This window comes from Aristolochia californica, unplaced genomic scaffold (assembly GCF_029961685.1).
Source record: "Aristolochia californica isolate CCGP_79_NKW_82.1479 unplaced genomic scaffold, dmAriCali1.0.hap1 SCAF_1, whole genome shotgun sequence".
Classification (NCBI taxonomy): domain Eukaryota; kingdom Viridiplantae; phylum Streptophyta; class Magnoliopsida; order Piperales; family Aristolochiaceae; genus Aristolochia; species Aristolochia californica.
This window is the reverse complement of record NW_027181770.1, coordinates 55,832,829-55,850,771: the sequence shown is the minus strand read 5'-3', so window position 1 is coordinate 55,850,771 and position 17,943 is coordinate 55,832,829. Positions and strand designations below refer to the sequence as shown.

At 36.5% G+C, this 17,943-nt stretch overlaps 1 protein-coding gene across 2 annotated transcripts; it reads right to left on the bottom strand.

Moving 5' to 3' along the window:
* Positions 1-77: 77 nt before the first annotated feature.
* On the bottom strand, positions 78-17,943 carry LOC137951767 (serine/threonine protein phosphatase 2A regulatory subunit B''beta-like). Of its 2 annotated transcripts, none has more exons than XM_068798664.1 (13): positions 17,241-17,943; positions 15,400-15,639; positions 15,100-15,205; positions 14,919-15,024; positions 11,931-12,036; positions 9,780-9,870; positions 8,095-8,236; positions 4,156-4,303; positions 3,942-4,051; positions 3,009-3,165; positions 2,806-2,931; positions 2,570-2,722; positions 78-756 (listed from the first exon to the last, which is right to left on the bottom strand). In XM_068798664.1, the coding sequence occupies exons 1-12, from the start codon at positions 17,388-17,390 to the stop codon at positions 2,582-2,584; spliced, it is 1,623 nt and encodes a 540-aa protein (XP_068654765.1). In that variant the 5' UTR covers positions 17,391-17,943; the 3' UTR covers positions 78-756; positions 2,570-2,581. The 2 variants fall into 2 exon arrangements, with proteins under 2 accessions (XP_068654765.1, XP_068654774.1); XM_068798673.1 differs by having other exon boundaries at positions 15,100-15,193.

Below are 17,943 nucleotides of genomic sequence, written 5' to 3'. Positions count from 1 at the left end.
CCATTCCGACATTTGAGGAAGCAGCAAATAGAAGTATAAAACCACTGAAATGGAATACACATTTCAAGAATGGTTGGTGCCTGTGAAATATGGTGTAGTATTCGAAAAGAAAGTAAATGATCAAACAACAGTTACGCTCCATAGATATTCACAAGCTTTCATCAGGTCATACTAGAGCAGTTAAAAAGAACAGAAGAACCAAAAATACATGCACCCAACACCATTTTCTTCCCTCTTTTGCATGATATAGCTTCCAATTAACAAGACCTTCTAGTAAGTATGGAGAGAGCAAGAGGCAGGACAGACGAGAACCTAAAGCCCAAAATCATAAGTAAAAGCTCCTGTAATTCACAATTCACCATACATAACAAACAAACAAAAAAAGAAATAACAAAGTAGAAGGCAAACAGATGGTGGACTGATTTCTGGAATTAGAAGAAAAAAATAAACTAATGCCCTGAATTTCTGAAGCTATGTTACCCGGTTCTGGTAGATCATCAAACATAGGTCAGCAACTGCACTCCTTGTCAAGGGCTTCTGCATTAGCAAAGAATTCTGTAGTAGAATCCAGAAAGCTGCTGGCTTCCATTTCCCATATGAGAAACAAGCCAAAGACGAACCGCTGGGAGACATTGGAATCTTATCATTTGATGAAGCAGAACATTATGCTACGCTCACCCCATGAGTTGTTGTGTGTGGTTCTGTTGCTTCTTTCTGAGATCAGCTAGTAACTATCCAAAACTTTCTTGTAGGCATCTGGAAAGACCGGGGGAAGTAAGGACCAAGGAACAGTAAGAATATATCAGATGAAGAAGTACAAATTTCTGAGTGAATAGACAATGCAAACAAGTCCAATAGTGAGATGAAAAAGCTACGCCATTAAATCATCCATTTAGCTATCTCCTCACCTCTTCGGATCAACCCATAACATACCAAAGGAGCTTCCAACAAGTCCCACATACAGCATCCAAAACTGATGCCGATGAATCTCGTTATCTATACTATGTGAACACAACCACACACAAACTCTAGTCACATGCACAGGTGAACAAACAAGACCCGTTCGAGGATAGCAGAAGTGATGAAACGAACATGTGCAGAGAAACTACGAATAAATGAAGCAAGAAATGCCACCTAAACATGAAGTATGATCTACAAACTATAAAAAAGTTAAAAGGAAAGTTTAAGATAATAGACCAACCCAAACATTTATGATAATGGAGAATGGCTCCAATAACTGACAACAATGAAAAATAACAAGTTGCCTTCCTATTAGTGAACACACAACACAGTTCCTAGGTGGCCTCATACTTAACAATACTATATGCAAATTTTAGAAGCATAAGCATGGAGACTAAAAATCTGTAATGACTCTTCTATTAGACAGTAAAATTTGGAAGTCACGTTATATTTTGGCTCCAAAAAGATATAGAAGATACAACCAATTTCATTCTCACTGTTCTTGATATGACACATAGTTATGACTCAAGGGTTTAGGAATGAAACGAATACTTAGGAGAAGTTAGATGAAGTCAAACTAATTCATGAAATGAAAGGTGCTTCAGTTTCAAAAAACAGAAAGAAAAAGAAAGGTGAATCAATGTCGCTTGCATTCAAAACAGTTCTTTTACTTAATTACTCAATACTTCAAACTTTTCCTCATTAGGTAAATCCTTACAGGAAATTCTTAGCAAAGCATCTTTTTGCCCCATTTTTTTGTGAATTATCACTGAATCCTTTGTTTCCAAAGAAAGATCCCTGTGCTTCCTTTAGTATGAACACCTCCTTCAAATCATGCAACATCTTCCATTCAGGGGAGAGGGGGAAAAAGGTCCAAAGGCATCTTTCTGATTTCTCCAATTATTCTCTTTAAAAAAGATTTGAAGAGATATTTTCTGAGGAGCTTTAATAGTTTCGACTCTTTAAGAATAGACAACCAAACAAGAAACAGAACATCTTATTTTAATGTAAAGGAATGAAAGTAGTTAAATGAAGAAAAAATGGACCTGGTCATAATAGATGGCTAACTCAATCACGAAAGTTTCGTTAAGGAGACTAGAGGAGGCTACCATGAGACATAAAGAATTATAGAGAAAATAATGATCCATTTCTCAGGCCTTGTAATTCCTCTCCAGGCCTTGTGCATTAATAAAAGCATCCATCTCAAAAAAAAAAAAAAAATAATGGGTCTGTATAAAATATGGTCCAGACAGATATAATACATCATATATAGGAAAAAAATACTTTTTTTTTTGTGGAGATAAAGTGAAAGCATTGGATATGGAAAAAATGGCCCTACTCTTACAGGCAGACCCTGGTCTCACAGCTAATGACTAGTGGGAAGGCAAAATGGGCAATCTCAGTAAATATAAAGAAACCCCCCAAGCGTAATGAATCAATTATAAACTGTGAGACAATCAGTAATAAACCCCCCAGCCCATGCTCCTCAAAATATAAAATATATTAAAAGAAAAAACACAAAGAGAAATAACTGTAAATTCCAATATTTATGAAAATAATGAAATTTTAAAACTTCTAATTATTTCTAAGTGGAAGGACCAAAAGCTACCTGAGATTACATTCAGAAGGGAGCCTCAAGTGATTCGTCCCACACTTCCACACTCCCATTGGACGCATCTTCACCATCTTCTTCCATGGAAAGCCTAATATATTCTCTATGAGCAAAGCGGTCCCATTCAGTCAAAGTGGGATCTTCTCGCTCCTGTTCAGACCATTTGAACCAAAAGGTTAACAATAACATTTTTCAATGGGACATAATGTACAAAGTGGAAAGGCTGTGCATACCTGACGAATGAGGAATGGATCACGAGTTTCAAATGCCATGAATTTATTCAAATTGAAAAGAATGTTGAAAACATTTCCTGAAAGTTTGCAACCCTTTAAGTCACGTAGAGTAAAATAGCTCTCCCTCTGCAAGCAAAGCAACAAGTTATTGCCAACAAGATTAATTGCTAAGAATTTTCTGAGAGTGGCTGAAAGTTACTCACTGCTGGCCCAATCATGTCAACCATCTGGCATAAAATATCCTCAAAGAGCACTGGTTCCTGGGCCATGCACTCCATGCGATGCAATTGCTCCTCATAAAAGAACTGCATTTCATTGGGAGTGAGCACTCCATTGCCATCCAAATCTATACTTTTGAACCTGAGACAAAAACAAGGCTGATAAAGCAACACCTCTAGAAGCCAATAGTATGAAAAAATGATAATCAAAACAGACACTTTCCTGAATTTCCTTATAAATACATAATCCTGATAGCTACTTCACGTTTAAGGCAATACATCCAATGTAGTTGCACTATAACAAACAAATACTATGTTATTTTAACACCATCTCTGCCAATGTTATATCAACTGTGTACTTGTTGCCAAAAACATTATCCATGAGACGATTCTTTATAAATGTTATAACTTTCTCTTTCATATGGTAGTGCTCATATCACTAAGCAGAAATTTTATCACTTATCTAGCATAATTCCTTAATGGAGATTATAGATTAAGCCAAACTATATTTTGTGTTTTGTCAAGTCAAACTTTATTTGGTGTTCTGTATTTGTACCAGTATAATTTTGCAACTCTTCACCCCATGACGTTTCTTATATCCATTGGTACTTGGAAGGCAAGAGCCATCAATTAAAGTGTTTTAACACATTGCAGAATCACTCAAAGAAATGGGCCTGCAGACAGATAATCCTACATATTCAGTAATGACCGAATGGATAAAATTCTAAGCTCTTGAGGATCCAGGCATGCAGCTTATACACAGTTTTTAACTTTTTAAAGTCCTATCTTCGAAGTGTTTCCAAAAGAAAATAAACTAGCTCTGAAAGCAAGATCAGATGATCAACAGCAGAATCAAAACAACACCACTGAGTAACCTTGACTATACTACTCAGAAAATGAAACCATAAATAGAAATACCAGTATTCAAGACTAGGCTCAGATGATTTATCCTCCTCAGACAGCATGAAGTAAACAAAATCCTCATATCCCATCTTCCCCTCAACTTTGCTTGTAAACTTTCTTGGAATCTAAAAGATGGACAAAATAAAAGCATAATGCAGTGATAAATATGAAATAGACCTCATTTTACAAAGCAATGGAAACCAATGATCAGTTTGAGGTAAATAAAAACCTGCGAAAAAATTCTATCCACAATCCTGTACGTAAGAGCATGGTTTCCATATCTAATTAGATTTTCTTTGTCAATCAAGAAATCATGATCCGTATCCAATTCCCAGAACTTGCAGTATATCACATAAAAGTGTTCATAAGAGAAATACCTGCACAAAACCAAAATTGATTGAGATTATGCTATACACAAAGCATTTGCATCATATGCAACAGCCTAACTACTACATCTTGAACCGTAATTAAGCCCTCCAAGAATTACTCATGTTGCCTAGCAGACTAATAAAAAAAAGTTCTAGCGTACTCCATAAATGAAGTCAATTTACATTTTCTGCATGGCTCTGTGAACACAATATTATATATTTGACATGTCTCATGAAACAATTCTCTTTAAGTTGGATCCAGGTCCACGCCAAAACATTCTTTTTATAACAATGAGAAAAGAGATTTCATCAAGCAACTTTTTTTCATAAAATCAGTGTCACTGTTCCCAAAACATTTTCATACGTCTTTCCAAATAAGCAGATAAGAATATTTCCCATCACCCTCAGTGACTAGTAAAAAGAAGCCTGGAAATGATAAAAGTAGTATCCCATCAAGGATGACCATATTCTCTGGCAAAATGGAGCCTGATATACAAGAACTCAAACGCAGGAAGCCAAGTTTTCCTCAACTCCATGGAAGAACATAAAAGGAATTAAAGGTATGAACGCTAGCTATTGTAATAACCAGAAAATAATAGAAGAGGCACCTTGACAAGGCCCTCAGAATAGAATATCAGACATAAGCTACAATGCATTTACATGTCAATGTGGTACATATAAGCCCCAACAACAACCCACAGTCGTTTTTATTTCTTTTATTTATTTTAGTTTACTTTAGTTTTTATAAAGAGGCTACTACGATATGGACTTGCTATTCGAATTTTTAGCTCTCATTTCCTCCAAAAGCTGGTAGAAGATTTTGCATCGTTTATGCAAGTTTGTCTTCTCATTATAGGTATAAGCTTCAGAAAGCCAAATGGCATTAGATCACTGTAAGTTTGTCTTCTGTCAAGTCTACTCTCAATGTCTGATTCTGCCTTTCTCTTAAAAGCCGGTGAAGATGATCCTATTTAGCGTCCATGGTCTGGTCTTTTCTTAGTACGAAGCAACTAGGACCTGCCGAGTCCCCCCCCCCCAATGAAGAATGGTGTTTTAAAAGTTGGCCACTTAAGTGACCAAGCAGGCCTTGTAGGCACCTCATGTGGGTTTCCGCCTCTCTCTATTAGTTTGTTTGTCTTCCTTTCCTTTTCATTATTCCATCTAGTAGTCGAAGAAGAACATCCAAGAGAAAGGTTAAAGACTCTGCCCATTGCCTCTATATGTACGTTTCTTTTACTTTTTCTATCATTTTCTCTTTAATTTAGCACTTCACCTTGAGCTTTTGTAATTCTTTTCCGATTTCTCCTGTCTTCATCTAGAGACAAGAAGACCTAGTCCGGTCTTCCTTGGCCAGTCTTGTCCAATGGTTTTCATCAAGAAAATTTTCGATCCTGTTTGTTTCTTTTTCCACTCTATCACTCGCCTCACACTTCTTTTAATTGTTTTCCTGTTTCAATCAAGGGAGTAGAGAACAAGATGACATTGAGGTCCACATCACATGACCTGTGCTTTCTTCATTAAAACTTTTTTTACTTCCCTTCCCCTTCTCTCTTAGTCCTCTCTTCCCTCTACTACTGTGAGTGACCAGTCTTCTCTCTCACTTCTCTCTTCTCGTTCAGATGTTTTCACTTTTATACTTTACTATCCTGGTGCTGATCAAAATACATACTTTATCCAAGTGATGTCACTCATCAGTCTTCCTTGTTCTCTCTACCCTATCCCTCCTCTCTATATTATTTTTCACTTCAGGTTATTGAGAAGATTATTGACCCTTTTTAATCTTTCATTCTTTCTTAGAGACATCTACAAGATAGATTTAAATGCTTGTAACGTTTCAATTATTTTTTGGAAGTATTAATGTTTCAATTGTTATATGACATAATTAATAATATAAATTAAGTGTAAAAGAAACTGCCTTGAAATTGAGGAGCCCGCCTCGCTGCCTCGGCGGTCCGCCGAGGCCCTTTTAAAACATTGTTGAAGAAGTATCAGATATCAGCTCTATCTGAAAATTGCAAGTGCAGTGCTGCACTTCTTGTGGACTGCAGAAATTTAAAAATCCTAAATTTTCATGAACTATCAAAAAAGAATGGGGACGCAGATGAGATAGAGAATCACATATTATTGGATCGTTCCTTCAACTCGGCCATTTGAAGAGCTATCTTCAATAAATTTAATTTGGCAAAAGCACTTGCCTTCCTAGCAGTTTTTCCACCTTTATCCGGCAGTTTCATCAGGGCCCATTTCCTCAGATTTGGAACTCACCGTGGAGGCTAGCTCTTGTTGTTCTAGGAAGCATAATCCTAGATCTGCGAATAGTGTAGCCAACTCTCTATCAAGAGATGGCATTGCTTGACAGCACCTCAATATCGGCAGCTAATTTCCTTTATGATCTTTGTATTCATGTTGTAGGTGTTCTTTTTGCAGTGGGCTTTTTAGTCTTGCTCCCTCTTGTATTCTCTCAGATAACTTTTGCTCCATTGAACCTCCTTTATTGAATTCCTATCCTCATTGTTTAAATAAAAGGGCCAGTTCTTGTTGTAGTCCCTTACAATTTGGAACAAGAGAGCCTTCAAATTAGCTTCTAATTCGTTGTGCAGCAGCTTTTAATCCATTATTCATATCATTCTGCGATGGGTAAATGCTCTTTAAAGGTATCCTACCTCTCTCCTCCATGGCACCCAGGGCTGGCCAAAGTTAAATTTGATAGCAAACCCTTTGGTAGTCTGAACCCCACTGAGATTGGAGGCACAATCAGGACCGTAATAGCCCAGTAATGCTCTCATTCTCGGGCCCAGCTGGTTCATGCAGAGCTCATTGCCCTGCTCCCAGACACTTGACTCTATTCTTAAATATATCTCAGATTTGATGATCACCGAAGATGATTCAGCTTCAATCATCTTATCTTTCTCCAAAACTTTGCCGACCTTCCCTGGAAGTTGAGATAACAAATTTGATCAAATATGTCATTCTTCTATGGGCCAGACCATCTCTTGGAAGCATATTCTTTGTTTGGCAAATGGTTCCTCTGATCTATTAGCTAAAAGGTGTTTCCCAGCAACTCCTTGTTGTTGGGAACTTCTATCTTCTATAATGATTGGGACGGATCATCCTTCCCTTGCTTGTAATTTTTTCTTTTTACCATGAAAAGTCAAACACCATTACAAAATTTTAATAAATTAATAAAAAGATGGCATCTCCTATAATTTTCTTTTTGAATGTTAAGGCACAGCCTATCACAGAGATTATGAGTTGGAGAATCGAACTTTAACAGTTTTTGCCTGGTTTGTTTCTCACCCCTTGCAACGAATTCAACTTTATGATGGACAGAACTATATCAGAAGAATTAGGCTCATTGCTTATAACCACGAAACTTAAAGTAACAGTGCAGATAACAACGACTAAGATTTTTTGCTCCTTGCCTATTGGCTTTTGGAATAAAACATCCTTTATCAGAAAATATTTTATGCATTTCCGTTTGTCGATGTGTTGTGGGAAGGAGTATTCTATGAACACAATATTGTTTGCTTATTGGGAATCACATCGGAAACAGCATGCTACTACATAAATGAAATTTATATAAGTCCCCATCAAGTTGAAAAAAGACATCTATCGGTCTCCTAATGCATCTTTTACAGTGTTTCAATTATTTCTCAATTATGTATCTTTTCAATTAAAAGTGAAAAGCTACAGGCCACACCTCAACTATGGGAAGCAGTGCAGATCATAGTGCTTTCTCATATGTCTTCTCCATGTACTCTTTCACTAGTGTAGAAAAATATCAACTTAAGCAAACTTACCGCAAGACTTTGTTAATATCTTCCTCTTCATCAGCATGCAGCATTGCAGCAATCAAATTTCCACGTTTGAGCTCTCTGAGTGTAAGCTGGCCATTTCCTGATCTATTCATGTAATAGAATATTCTGTATATGACAGTTTCAGCTGGTCCAAAGTTCAAAGAATCAGTTCAATGAAGTTGCAAGGGACAATGCTAGAAATATCATAGATGATACAAATGAAATTGGTTGCAAGGCATCAAGAACATTGAAAGCTGCCTAACACTAAACATTACACTGCATCTCATACTACAATAAACTGGAAAAAAATGAAGACAGATTTGGCGTATAGCAAATCATGCTTCAAACGTCTCACAAGTAAAATTTTGTCGTTGAGAATAAGTAGTCCCAAAACAAAATGATATTTGTTCAACACAATATGGAAGCAGCTGTGTTGTGATAATTTGAAGCAGAGCTTTGGCATCTCATACTTTAAACTTTTTTTTTCTGAAGAAAAAAATGTAATCATTTTTCTTAAAATGTAACCATTGTCCTTCTAGAAAAACAAAACTTTATTTCATTAGGATACAAATTTTAAACTTTTATCTGAAGAGTCCCCGTGGGAAAACCGAAATGGCCAATCCTTCAGAATCAGTTTCTTTGAAACACTGAAAAACAAAGAGTTTGTCCCTTTTGGAGCCGGCAAACAAAAAATAAACATAAAATGCTTGTTAAAATATAATTAAGGGAACTTTGGTCTTTTCACCACTCTGGTATGTACCTTGTAAGGTAGCAGCAGTATAGGTGTCATGTTAGGAGTACTAGTTTCAAATTTGGTAGAATTCTGAATAGTATTCTAGGAGTTAATAAGGGTTTAAGCTGTGAGGGGCCTTTTTGTATCTTCTAAGCCTGTAACTTAAGTGATATATAAAGGAACAGGGGGGCTCGATTTCTGTCCTAGAGAAGTGCAGTTCCACGAACTCTTGTTTCCCTCTTTCTCTCTATTTTTCTCTGTTTTCCTCCCTAAAATTCATCTTTTTACATGGTATTGTAGCAGTGAGATCCTAATGAAGAGACTCTCAAGCCCTCTTTCTTCCTCTCTCTGAGTTTTCTCTCCTACTCCAGAAAAGAGAATTTCCAGAATTTTGTTTTACTTTTCTTTGTACCATAACCTTAGGTTTGATGGCTTACACTGCTAGCTAGAGCACTTCTATGTAAAGTTTGTGCCTCTAGATGGTTGTATTGTTGGTCGATGTCAGCTAATCTACACTATGGTTTACATATCAAGAGTCTCATAGGCTGTTTCTCAGGAAACCCAGCAACAAGAACATCACTATTCCTTGGAAAAATTGAATGAATATTGAAGCATGTCCATCTTTAGATCTAACAAGACAAAGACTACCTGTCATTTTCTATTTAGATCCATAACCAAATGCCTCAAATCCAATTCATACAGTGGAAAAAATGCAAAATGCACCACATAACCCCATGCATATCTCCTAAATATCAGGTGAAATATAATAAAATAAAGCAACAAAAATGAATGCAACATTTCTCAAAAAGTAAATAAATAAATATGTTGAATCAAAAGTCTATCATGAATGGCATAGACAACAAAATGAAAAAATAAAAAATAGATGGAAGTTCTTCCAGTATTCTCAAAAGTCCCTTCCTGTTCTAGCACAAAAAGTTTGAACAGAACAACATACCATATCTTTCCTGAAACTCAGGAGTACTCTGTAAGAATTCCAACCCTGGGTGTGCGGCCAAAAGCTCTCGAAGAACAGGTTTAAAGTCTTCCTGGATCCATTTTACTAATTAGAACATGAAAGAAATATAGAAGAGAAAGCCTAACAGGAAACAAATTGGAACTGGAATAGGAAATGACATGAAAAATATCAGCTGGAAGATATTTAGAAACTTACAAGAAGGATCACATAACAAAAGTTCATATACAAGCAACAAAAGTGATTTCAAGGAATGGTTAATGAAAAAATATTCTTTACAGTAACTTATAAAATATATTAGATGATTGACTAAACAACTTATATGACCCTAATACCTTTTAAATTTTTAACCTTTCATTTCAACAAAACATAAATATATATATATATATATCATTTCATGCTAAGTTTCAATTATGTTCACACTGAATTTCACTAAGAGTTTCTTTTAATTTTCACAAATATTCACTCATTTCTCAAAGGTTACTCATGGAACTTGGGCAAGCTTTTGTTTTAGGTTTCAAAACAGATTCCTGGGTAAACAAATTTCCAACCCAGGGAAAAAGCTAAATGTAAATACGATTTGAAGTTTATATTTGTAAGATTACAGCTTCTAGTGCTCAAAGGCCCCCCCCCCCCCCTCCATCTCAGAGATGGCACGTTTATCAATAACATCTAAAATCTGGACCTTCTCCTATTCTCCCTTAGACAATATACCACATATAAAATGATAACTGAAATGTTCCATTCAAAATATGATTTATAACGGCAATCTCCTCTTCTCCTTTGTGGCCCCCTTGATTCCACAACAGCAGAACTTTCGGGATTGCTAAACGGAATTCAAATTTTCTCAAATTGACTCACGGGCCCACTCTGCATTGAGGGCGACTCAAAGATCGTCATTAACTAGTGTGCAAAATCCATCAGGCCTCCGTGGCGTCAATGGGATATGTACTCAAAAATATGTAATTTAAGTTCCCATTTGATTTGTACTTAGAAGCATATTCCTCGCTCTGCCAACCACTTGGCAAACATCCAGGCCAAGGCGGGCATTTAACTCCAATACCTTGTTGTGGAGGAAGGCCCTCTAACCTAGGTTTGATTGTTCTTGTACTTTTCTTTTTTTATAGTCTATTCACACATTTTTCAAAAAAAAAAAAAAAACAGCTCTTTTATCCATTATTAAATGATTTTTCGTTTTTGAAAATGAAATATAAAGAGGTAAGTGGTACCTAATCTGATTGTAAATCATATTTTGGCTCACTCATGTTTAAAAGAACTAATATCATTATTCAGTTTTTTACTGCATCTTAAGGTTTTTCATTCTTATGTTTGACAGATATATTAGATCATATTTCCTTGTTACATCTCCAGAAATTGGATTTTTGCCGGGATTTAGAGTTTTTTTAACATTCACATATAAAAAAAAAGTAAAAACAAAAAACAAAGATAAACTTTAGCAATGAGCGAAAGATAAAGTTGATAGCTACAGATAATGAAAGTTCCATTGATGCATTTGAGAATACAAACAAGGTCACTTATCATGTGCTGTGAACAAAAAAGTCAGATGAAATATAGGTGTATCTATCTATCTATCCATCCATCCATCTATAACACGCCCATAGATAGGTTTTTGACTTCTACAAAACTATTACAAAAAGAAGGTTTTTTTTAACGATATATGAGATTTTAAAAAAATTCTACTAAAACATGAGTATCTAAAGAACTTTATAGTAGATTATATGATTATCTTGCCTTATAACACTTTTTTTTTAAAACAGGTCTTCTATATCTTATTGTCAAATGGGTAATATGCAGCCATAAGTTCATCTAATTTAGATTGGACCAACTTTCAGCTCAAGGTACAATCAGCACTTGATCAAGGCAAACCTCCTTGAGAGTGGGATCAAGCCCAAATACATATTTGTAACCAGTTTCCGTTTTAGTGAAAAGGATTTACTGAAGTGAGACCTGACTCATTTTGAGTGACAAAAACGATCTTCAGGCCCAGTGAATAAACTACGGACCAGCTTAAGGCATAAGCTCAGTAGCAGTGCTTGCAAAACCAGGATTCCAATCTGTGGAATGACCTATCTAAGCTTTCAATAAAAGCTTTTAAAGACCCAGTACACAGACCTGTGTAAGGTAATTGCAATTTGGTTGTTTCAATATCAAGAATATTAGAGTTGCCGTATCCATCATCAACATGTTGCTGTTAATCCAATAATCAACAAATGCATCCCTGCAACAACGGAGAAAAGCGGAGTTCTCATAAGAAGGATCAGAAATCAAACACTACAAGCAACAAAATACAAGTAAGAATTGAAACTGTCATAATTCCACTGATTATATTGCACATTTACCATTTGTGCATTTTTTTTTAATTTTCAAGCTACAGTAATTTGATTTCTTTACAAAAAAAACATAAAGGATTGAGACTAAAGCCTTATAGTGCCATCACGGCAATCACCATCTCTAGAAATTGAAGAGATTCATGACATGATAATGACGATTGGCTGGAAAATACCATCAAGAGACTACCCAAGACATCCCCTGAAAATTTGAGATTTCGACCTGTTTCCCTAAAACAGTGGCGGATTTGTTTCTCGGCATTCTTCTGGGCCTTTCTCTACATTTCTGTTGATGCAGTTTTGCGGTGTCTTTGAAAGGTGGAAACTCTAGCACTTTTACTGCTGTGAAGCATTCTGTAGGGGGAATAATTGAGCTTGTTATCCACTCTATTCTCTTGAAGATTCATTCCTTGGGGGTATTTTATTTTTTATTTTTTAAAAAAGATGTATTAATAAAACAGAAGAAAATTACAAAGTTTGAGGGAGCATTTCCCTTACAATAAGAAACAATTGAGGTAATATCTAACTTTGGGGGTATTTTATTCCTATTGAAGTTCTGTCACTAGGCTGAATTGGTCTGTCTTTACTATGTTTCTTACTCATTCTCCTCCTCGTATGGTTTGTTGGGAGGCCCTTCCATCAGGTTGTCTCAAGTTAAATTTTGATGGGAGTTCATTCAGTAATCCTACGCCTGCTGATATAAGGGGGCTAAATGGCTCATTTCTGCCTTTGCTACAAATAACTTAATCATTTTCCTGCCTTTACACTCAAACTTCTTATAGAGGATTGGTAAGACAGGCATGCAGTTTTCTCCTTCAGCAAACTTTCCAAAAAATTTGCATCCAACCTCCCCTGATTAAAACTTGACATAGGTAAAACAAGCTTAATTTTCAGATCAGTCTTCCACATCAGAAATCTTTTTCAAGCAATAAAGGGCACTAGAGCAGTAAAAAAAGTCATCAAGCAGAAACTGATTCCTGTAATTCCCTAAAGGAAGTCCTAATAAGGCTTGAAGGTTAAAACCTCAAACAATCCCTATCCAAGATAGATTTAAATATATCAATGTAAAGTTTTGTAAGTAATAATAGTCCCACATAGATAAATGTTACTCCTAAGTGGCAAGTCATTTTTGGGATGGTATGGGGACCCAACCTTAACATGCTACCAAAGTAGGACCTTTGCTCCTAGGCCCAAATTGCTCCCCAATGAATTTGTACCCCATCTGTATTATCCACATCATAGGCCCGTTATCCATATGCATAAGCTTGGATGTGAGGAGAGTGTTAGTGGGAGTAGTCCCACATATATAAAATGCTAAGAGAATTTGTTGGTTATAAGGCTGAGCAATAGGTATCTTAAGTGGCTAGTCATTTTGGGATAGAACCTTGCACAATCTTTTTTTTTTTTTTTGAGAGGGGCGTGGCGTGATTCGAACTCGCGACCTGACGCACCTAATGTAAACAGAATACCACTAGACCAAACGGCCTTAGGTAACCCTGCACAATCTTAATAAGTTCTTATGAAAGATCCAAGGAACCAAACCAATTAGCCAAGAATCTTTCGATCGCTAAGGTGGTTCCCTTGAACAGACAGTGCAAGCTGAAAACTGGCAATTAGTAGCTAATGTGAAAAGCAAGGTAAAACGCAGGATTTTTTTTCTTAGATAAACACTTCTCTGTATTGGCTATTAGTAGCTATATGTCTCTTGCTGGCATCCTAGCATATCATCTCTCTTTCCTGCACTGCCCATCAACAATCTCTCATTGTGTCATCCCCCCCCCCCCCCCCCCCCCCCCTCTTTCCCTCTTGTAGTTTCCTTTCAGGCACCATCTAATGAATCACCTTTTTCAAAAAAAAAAAAATAAATAAATAAATAACTATATATGCCCACTATGGGCAGACTGCTGGTTTCTTAGTATTTACCACAAACATTTTGGCCGTTGCCTTCCTGCACAACTTTTTGAAGTTTGAACTAAGGTACCAGTGCAATTAAAAAGAAGAATATATATACAAGTGTAACAATGAATAAACAGTATTTATTGTTTATATAAATCCAAGAAAGTGTACATAGCCCAAATCCTTTAGTGCATAGAACCTTTTTTTGGTCACTGTAATATGTATTAGGAAACCATGAAGAAATTCAACATGAAATTATCAGTAAAATATTCATTTAATACCATACACTTTGTCAATACATATACAGGACAGCTGCAGAAACCAGGAAAGAAACGATCCTAAGAAGAAAACTAGGATGGAGATATTATGTAATAATCAAAGCTTTTTAATGTTGAAAAAGAAATAATCAGATAGAAGTTAGGAGCCAAAAGATTCCCTCAATCAATATTCTTCTGAGAATGCAATTCCACAAGTAGCATCAAAATTCATAGGCTCTCTCTCTCAGAGAAGGCAGATATAGGAAGCTACAGAACCATCAGATTCAGATTAAAAACTGTGTCAGATAAGAGAATCGACCAAGAAATTGGATCTAGCTTTGGTTCAACTACTTTCAACTAAGGAGCAAGCACGCTCACGGACTTACAAGAACAGTTCGAAAACGATTGCCCAAGGTTACTAAGGCAGTATAAGCCAAAATACCCAGACAATCAACAATTGGAGGACCCTGAGCACAAACTGAAATAAGTATGGAGAAAAGATAACAAGCACAGGTTAGGACATGTCTGACTATAACAATTTGGTAATAAATTAAAGAAACAGATACAAAACAAAAGAACGACAAAAAGAGAAAGCACCAAGGATAACCAAATGTGCAAACCTTGTTACGAGCCCAATGCATTCCACATCTATCTTTCTGAAAAGTGTGCTGGAGAAAAACGATGGTAGCTTGCAAATTTCCTTTGTAAGTGTCTTAAATTCTGATGCTGTTGAGAGAATGGATTTATCAGCTCAAGTAAGAAACTCTAAGAAAGAGGAGGCAGTGTAGATGAATTTCTCACCATGGACCTGTAACCCATCCAAATGACCAAAGAAAAGATGATCAATTCTGGACAGGAAATGTTCCTTCAGTTCATTTGGAGGTGGGCGCCCATTCTGAAAGTAGAACTGCAAGCATTAAAGCATGCTATTATACTCTAATGTCAACATAAAACCTCACTGCAGAACAATTAAAGAAATAGAAGAGCAGTATTTGCAAGGGTAACAGCTTCTTTAAACTTAATTGTCAGTTTATTTTCTAATTAGTTAGAACATCGAAACATTATGTGTATCTCTTTATATTAGTTTGCATTAGCTCATACCTGCGGTATCAACTCTCTCACTGGCTCACTCACTACTTTCAGAGGAGAGCCTAAAACAGATGGACCAATACGTTTCGATACTCGTGGAGAACCAGCAGTACTTCTTGGTGAAAGTGGTGGCGCACTTCCAGCAGGAAACATGGAAGGTAAAGAGTTACTAGCTGAAGCATTTGGACCGCTAGAGTTAGCAGGGGCATTGAGGGGACTTCCTGCCTTGGCATCATCGAGCAAGGTTTTCACCTACAGGCACGTTGTAACAATTAAAAACATTTCTTTCAAAATACAAATGGATCTACAAGTCCGGTCATAAACCGTTAAAACTACATATATTATGGTAATTGTGGTAGAGTGTGAAATAATTAATGGCACATCGCTGTAGTATATAATTTTTATAATAGAAGCTGTAGTATATACGTAGTGCAAGAATTTCTGAAGTTCTAGAATTAGAAAACAATCATAGAAATAATTCAAAAAGAAAACAAACCTTAAATCATAAAAATGAAATAAAACTGATAATGTTAGTAGATACAAGTATCCATACTGCTACCTGAAGCAACTATCAAGGGAATACTACAATAAGGTGCATTATCAAATACAATTAGAATAGGAGATTGGACAAAAGCAGAAAGTCTAGGTAAATTGAGAAACTCAAGCTGTCTCATAAAGACACTACAATACCTGAAAGAAACCCACTGCTGCTCAAACTTTTTTTTTTTTTTTGAAAAAGATGTATTAATAAAACAAGAGAAAATTACAAAATTTGGGGGAGCAAGTCCCTTACAACCAGCGATTGTAGGTTACCTCACTGCTACTCAAGCTGTACAGTAGAAAGGATATAAACTATATAAAACGACTAGACCTCTCCAGTAACCAGTTCACTTTAAGAAATAAGACTATTTTTTACTGAACCAAAACGTATTTATGGTAATCATTACCAATTTCTAAGCATCAGCTACACCATCAAACTTTCTTGTCTCTGGTTCTTTCTATGCTGGTCTTAAAAGCATCATCAAATAGTCCAACTTACCTTTGAAATGAATTATTCTTTGTATACTAGAAATGGATACTATCTAGAGTATCAAACCGAGGTATCCACAGAAGAAATAATGATAGGCTTCAATCAGAGATTCATTTTTGCCTTTTTTACTAGGCAGAGATTCCTTATATTAACTCATAACAGAACATGAACTGACGTTGCATCCTTGAACCTTCAATGAAAACTGACAATTACTGAATCACTAAATGAGCAAGGTCCAAATTGATCTAGATGAATGTTTCATTTGCGTTTGACAACCACAGATATTTATCATCTTATACCATATTTGCAAAGTTATATGTTCTCTTTGTCAGTAAATGAAAAATCCTAAGTGTTACTCAACTGACAGAATTTGCTTATCACCGAGAAATTATTACAGAGGGCACAAAGGGATCGCATGTTATCATTCTTTCACATGCACCAGTAGGTTAATTCGATGGAGAAAACGGACTGGTACTGACCCAGGATTGGTTCATAACTTCAGTTTCACACAGAAATTCCTACGCGGTTTCATTAGCTTTTTTTTCCTAAACTCATCTTCTCACCAATCAACTAGCAAACTCACAAATGGTGCAAAAAATGTCACTCTCCATAACTATATGACAACCAACCTATTCCAATAGAATAATCTTAATAGAAGCTGAATAAGGCGGAGGCGAGGGACAAGATAGAACATGCTCATGAGCTTAAACGGGAGACATTTTAAAGAAGTATGGGAACCTAGACCATCCTCACAAAAATAAAAATACGTAAACAATAAAAAGGAATAAAATAAAATCGAACTAGTCAAGAAATGTACAAATACCAGCCGACTGGTGTCAGGAAGTGAAAGCCACTGTGAGAATAGCTCATCGGCGAGGTAAGGATTTGCTTTAAGCGCCACCGAAGAAACCTCAGGGAGCTGTAACATTTCTGGATCAAGGGACGCCAGGTCCCCAACGAGTTCCACGTCCATCACAGCAAGTAACTCCAGTCTCTCATAAAATCAAAAGTTAATTAGGAAAAAAAGGAAGGGGCTCAGATCTCAACACCCCGTCCTTTCTCAAACCAAAGAGTGCAGCAAACGAAAATCAAAACCTAACCCTAGTTCAAAGTGCCGACATCTAGAGAGAACGAACCCCAGATCTCCACAATCCTTTCCAGCAATTCAGTCCATTTTCGCTCCCTGCCATTCACATACCATCACCCACTTCCCCCGTTCGCACCCCAAAATACAACGAAACCTGGATGTCCTCAGCTCAGCGACTTAAAAAGGCACAGATCTTCACGGATTTCAGATGGCGATCATCTATTTTTTGGGCTCCGAAGCTTCATAAATTATGAACAGAGAGAGCAGAAATCTTCTGGAGCCCGTAAGCAACGTTGCAAACAAAAACCAATATAGAAACGGAAATGAACTATTCCAGAGCCCGAAGACAATTCACGAGTTATACGCGATTTACGCTGATGGTCGAGACCTGGAAACCCTTCGGAAAGAGCCAGAGAGAGAGCGAGAGAGAGCTGAAACC